This window comes from Montipora capricornis, chromosome 1, assembly GCF_036669925.1.
Source record: "Montipora capricornis isolate CH-2021 chromosome 1, ASM3666992v2, whole genome shotgun sequence".
Lineage (NCBI taxonomy): Eukaryota > Metazoa > Cnidaria > Anthozoa > Scleractinia > Acroporidae > Montipora > Montipora capricornis.
Window position 1 is genome coordinate 32,477,177 of NC_090883.1, and position 5,000 is coordinate 32,482,176.

The window sequence follows — 5,000 nt, forward strand, 5'->3', positions numbered from 1 at the left end:
GATATATTTTCAGTAGTTGTTTCTCTCCCCCAGTTATCTTTAGGGGAGTCAAAGCAATGGCTGGAAATATGTCTGTGTTCGTGGGTAGGACACTGCCCATACACAGTATGTTTTACAATCATGTAAGTGGTTACCTACAAGAAAGCGTTATTATCATAAGAAATATTTAATGCAGCAGCTTAGGAAAGACAACAAAATTCAGCAGTCTTTTTGGTCCTAATCATCTACAGAGTTTCCTTCTTTAAGTAAGAATGGTCATTGCAGTTGAGAAAAACTCAAGCAGGAGTGGATGTTTGTTTTCTCAGTGCCTTGGGATAGGAACGTAGTGACTAAAGAGGATGAGAAAATTGCCAACTATACTCTCCTGTCTCCTCCATGGTCATTGGGACCACCTTAATCCTCCAGGAGACGCTTGGTATTTAAACCCTGGGGCCGAGGCTAAGCATTGTTTAGCCTGTAGAGTGAATACCATCTTCTTGTAGGTTGCCCTGTCCACAGAAAGTCATGAATTATTATTATTATTATTATTATTATTATTATTATTGTTATTGTTATTATTAGAGTACTGTCACTCTCTTCTCTACCATTTGAGCTATCATGCTAATAGTCTGGGTGCTTGTTAGTTGTGATGTCATAATATATCCTGTACAAGATATTCAATGAATGCAGTTGTAATGAGTATGCTTTCTTTGCAACTGCGTTTCAATATTATTGATATGAAGTTACTCTCAACTAGGATGATCATTCTGTCTCAGAGTCAATTAACATGCAACCACACTGTTCTGTTCAAAAGTTTTGCAATCAAAGTTTCCTTCCTTAGTTAAATTACTTACATATTATTATGCGTATAAAATAATATTATTTCCTGTTCACCAGTTCTATTGAGTTTGTTTTGCTAGACTACTATGATTCTTCCAAAAAGGGCATTATTTTTTAGATATTTCCAGAAATGCAGAAGATACAAAACACAGGTCTCAGGTCACAGGTCATTGTTTTACCAATACAGAAAGTATCCTAGACATCCATTAAAGCTAGCCTTAGGCCTAATTAGGTCTTAACAAATGTTTTTAGGCCTAATGTTAGCATTTGTAAACAGTTACGGTTGTTTCTGTATTGGTAAAACAATGACCTGTTACGTGGGGCTCAAAAGTCCCAATAACTTTTTGGGTCCAAAAAACCATTTAGAAACTGCCTTCCGCTTGTTTTCATAAGATGGTCTTATAGCATGTTTTCAAGTTAACAAAAAGCAAAACTATAGTGAAGTTTGTTGACTTAAAATCTCTCCATTCTTAAGATATAGAAGGAATTATGACACCCAAAAAGGGCCTGAAAAGTTTCAGGACTTTGGAGAAACAGTCCCCCGGACCGGTGACCTTTGTTTTGTACCTGCCCCCAGAAACACAATATAATAATTATTAGATGCACACAGATTTCAATAAGCGTCACATCATGAAGTGTCCACTCGCTCTTTTCCCCAACTTCAACATCACTCATGTTTCAGAATACAGACAATTAATGTCACAAACGTTTCCCCCAAATACTGCTCCTCAAGTATGGATAAACTGCTGCATTTACCCAAACCTAAAAATAACGCTAACCTGTACCCTTACCTTATTATCGGAAATAGGTGGAAAATGCTTAGACTGTATTGGGTTGTTCCAGAAAAAATCCACACCCTCCCGACAGATGGGATTCTGGAAATTCTCGCGGGAGGGGGGTCAAGGACCCTGGAAATCCAGGTGGGAGGGAGAGTTGAACTTGAAAAAGTCTTCTGCAGGGGTCATCTGAACCGATAGTTCACGCAATTCGAACGTTAAGTTCGGTGACAGTTTAGCATTCTCAGACCCTGAAAATAGTAGAAATATTTTGTTCACATATTTCTCACCTGACATAAATATAGCAGAAAACGTGAACAAGATACTAAAGAAAGAGCCGTCGCAACAATATTGCAACGAAGAGTTTGAAACGCCTGACACATAATTTAGCCAAAGCTTTAGAAATTGAAAAAGAACATCTTCTATACATGATTGTGTGTATTTTCTATTAAAAATAAATTAAATTTAACCTTAATATTTTTTCCTGGAAATCCAGGCAGGAGGGGGGGGTCTTTTGTCTTGGAAATCCAGACAGGAGGGGGGGTCTTGGGCCTCAGGAAATCCAGGTGAGAGCGGGGGTTAAAAAACGACCCCATCTGTTGGGGGGGGGGTGTGGATTTTTTCTGGAATAACCCATTGGGCACTTCATGTTGGATTTCAAAATTGGGTATTCATCCAATTATGTGCAATTCTGGACATAAGTGTATTTTTTAAGCACATTTGCTTGTACAGATTTGTTGGCCCAAATCCCCTTTATACATGTACTTGAGATGCAAAAAAGACACTGTAACTGTAACAGTTACTATTGAAGTGTTGCAAGTACAAGGAATAAGCATTAGACCTCTCAAGACTAAAGCACAGATAATCATACATGGACACTTTGCATTGCTGCTTTCAGTTCTTGTAGTTGCGTGCAGTTGTGTTTCCTAATTTAAAAGATGTCTCCACACTGACTGGAAAACTACCGGTTGTCTTTCACGAGCAATCATGTTAATTCGTTTGAACACGACAGGTATTCTGAGGTTTTGTTGATCCCCTATACCAACATTTACACATATATAATTACACATATTCATCTCTTTTGATTTTGTTGTGGTATTCCCAGACTTAGTAGTCACAGCACCTGAGGATGAATGCATCAGCCAGAGACTTGAAGAAAGTTATTTTTCAATGTTAACTTGTATGTGCTATATTAATAGATGGCAACAACTGCACCATTCGAAGAGCAAGCCGAGGTGACTCTGAAAACGAATTTCCATGGTACTCTTGATGTGTGCCATGCATTATTTCCTCTGTTGAGACCACATGCAAGGTATTGGTAATTAGACTACTATCATAGACAGCCAAACTACTGCTATTGCCACCACCACCATCACCAATTTACTTCTGCTGCTGCTGCTGCCAGTCTACTTTAACAGTACTGTATACAACTAAAAAATCGCAATACTTTATTTAAGGCCTTTCCCTTGCCATCTTTAGCTGTCATCTCCATTGCACTTTACTTCATTCATACATAACACTTACAGTACTACTCTGACAACAACAGCAATTAATAATAACAACAACAACAATAGCAATAATAATAATTTAATAATAATAATAATAATAATAATGTTGCATGACAGCCTGACATTGTCGTGATCGACAAGAAACAAATGAATGTCACATTGTTGAAGTTGCTTGCCCTGTTGATAGACGGATGTGCCTGAAGGAGCATGAGAAGGAGGAGAAATATATTGACCTGGCCTTTGAGATAAAGAGATTTTGGCAATTACGTAAGGTTAGAATCAACCCTATTATAATTGGCGCTCTTGGTACTCAGCATCCAATCGTAACAGAACTCAGTACTGTTAGGATGCACGGGAATTCTCTGAAGAACTGTGGAACGCTAAGGTGGTGTGTCACTACCTGCTGATAGGGGATACTCCAGTGGCAACTACTGTGATATAGCTTAATAATAATAATAATAATAATAATAATAATAATAATAATAATAATAATAATAATAATAATAATAATAATAATAATAATAGATAATGTTGCAAAAGCAACACACTGGGATCTCTGCAAACTGGTCAACATAGAGTGTGGAGAAAAGTGGTATGAGCATAGCCCGAAACCAGTTGTTGAGAACCAGAATGTGAAAATCCTATGGGACTTCACAATTCAGATGGACAAAAGGCTCCCACACAATAGACCAGATATTGTAGTGATTGATAAGAAGAAGAGAGAGTGTCAGATGTCAGATAATTGATGTTGCTTGCCCAGGAGATTGTTGCATCCTGCTGAAAGTGGAAGAAAAACCAAGAAGTATTGAGACCTTGCAGTGTGAAGGCCTTGTGGAAATTGAAGAAAGTGACTGTCACTCCCATTGTAATAGGAGTGTTGGGTAGCATAACAGAGAATTTTGAGGGCTATTATATAAAGAAGATCAATGTGGGCCTTGGGCCATGCATGGTTCAGAGGACAGTCTTGCTAGGATCGGCAAAAATCCTAAGAAGAGTCTTTTGAGTGCTGAGACTGCTTGTTGCAGTCAGACTGGGACTCACCAGTGATTGTACACTGTGGATGGATACAAATAATAATAATAATAATAATAATAATGATAATAATAATAATAATAATAATAATAATAACAATAACAACAATAATAATAATAATTATTATTATTATTATTATTATTATTATTATCATAATAATAATAATTTGGTTTCTTTCTTATTGCTTGATAAACAGTGGCATGAGATTTTTAAACCTACAGTATCACTAGGCTTCTAAAGCAATTGCAATCTTGTGATTACTTTTAATAGACAGTCATTTGAAAACTGCTTTAATACTACTACTAATTATTATTAATAATAATGATAATAACAATGACACTGACAATGGCAATATACATATTAACAACATTTATGACCTCGAGTCATGTAGGAGTCAGTGGGTTAACAACCTCTCCATCCACTCTCTTCTTTACCCATTGATCCCGGGGAGTGAGACTTCATAGATTTTATACTGCCTATGAAGTTAAAAAAAATATTTAATGCCTATTTGAAAGTGTTTTCAAAATGATGAATAATGGCCTTTACAGTTTTGAAGTACCTTTTTTCGTTTCAGAGATATTTGAGTTTTTGTGTTATGCAAATTAGCAAATTGATGACGTCATCAGTGGTTCCACTGGAAGATGGATCACAAAATCAAGAATATCTCTCAAATTGTAACAGCAATATGATTCAAACTTGGCATGAGTAAGGTGCAAGATGGTGCAGAGTATGAATGTAATTGGCTCCAGTTCCTTTTGGTTACAAATGAAGTTTCTCAATATCCTCTCAAATCAAGCACTACAGACAGTCCTACTCAAAACACGCATAGAGCCCATGTTTCTGTAGGTCTCCTAATCAACTCATT

At 36.7% G+C, this 5,000-nt stretch overlaps 2 protein-coding genes across 2 annotated transcripts in view; one reads left to right on the forward strand and one right to left on the reverse strand.

Moving 5' to 3' along the window:
• The window catches only part of LOC138039154 (nucleotide-binding oligomerization domain-containing protein 1-like), an 85,241-nt gene that overhangs the window by 36,093 nt on the left and 44,148 nt on the right, over positions 1–5,000 (reverse strand). The window lies entirely within an intron of this gene.
• Positions 1–5,000, forward strand: part of LOC138039012 (carbonyl reductase [NADPH] 1-like) — an 18,164-nt gene that overhangs the window by 1,570 nt on the left and 11,594 nt on the right. Inside the window, exon 4 of the mRNA XM_068885160.1 lies at positions 2,795–2,907. Within this exon, the coding sequence (XP_068741261.1) occupies positions 2,795–2,907 (113 nt within the window). The remainder of the gene's footprint in view (positions 1–2,794; positions 2,908–5,000) is intronic.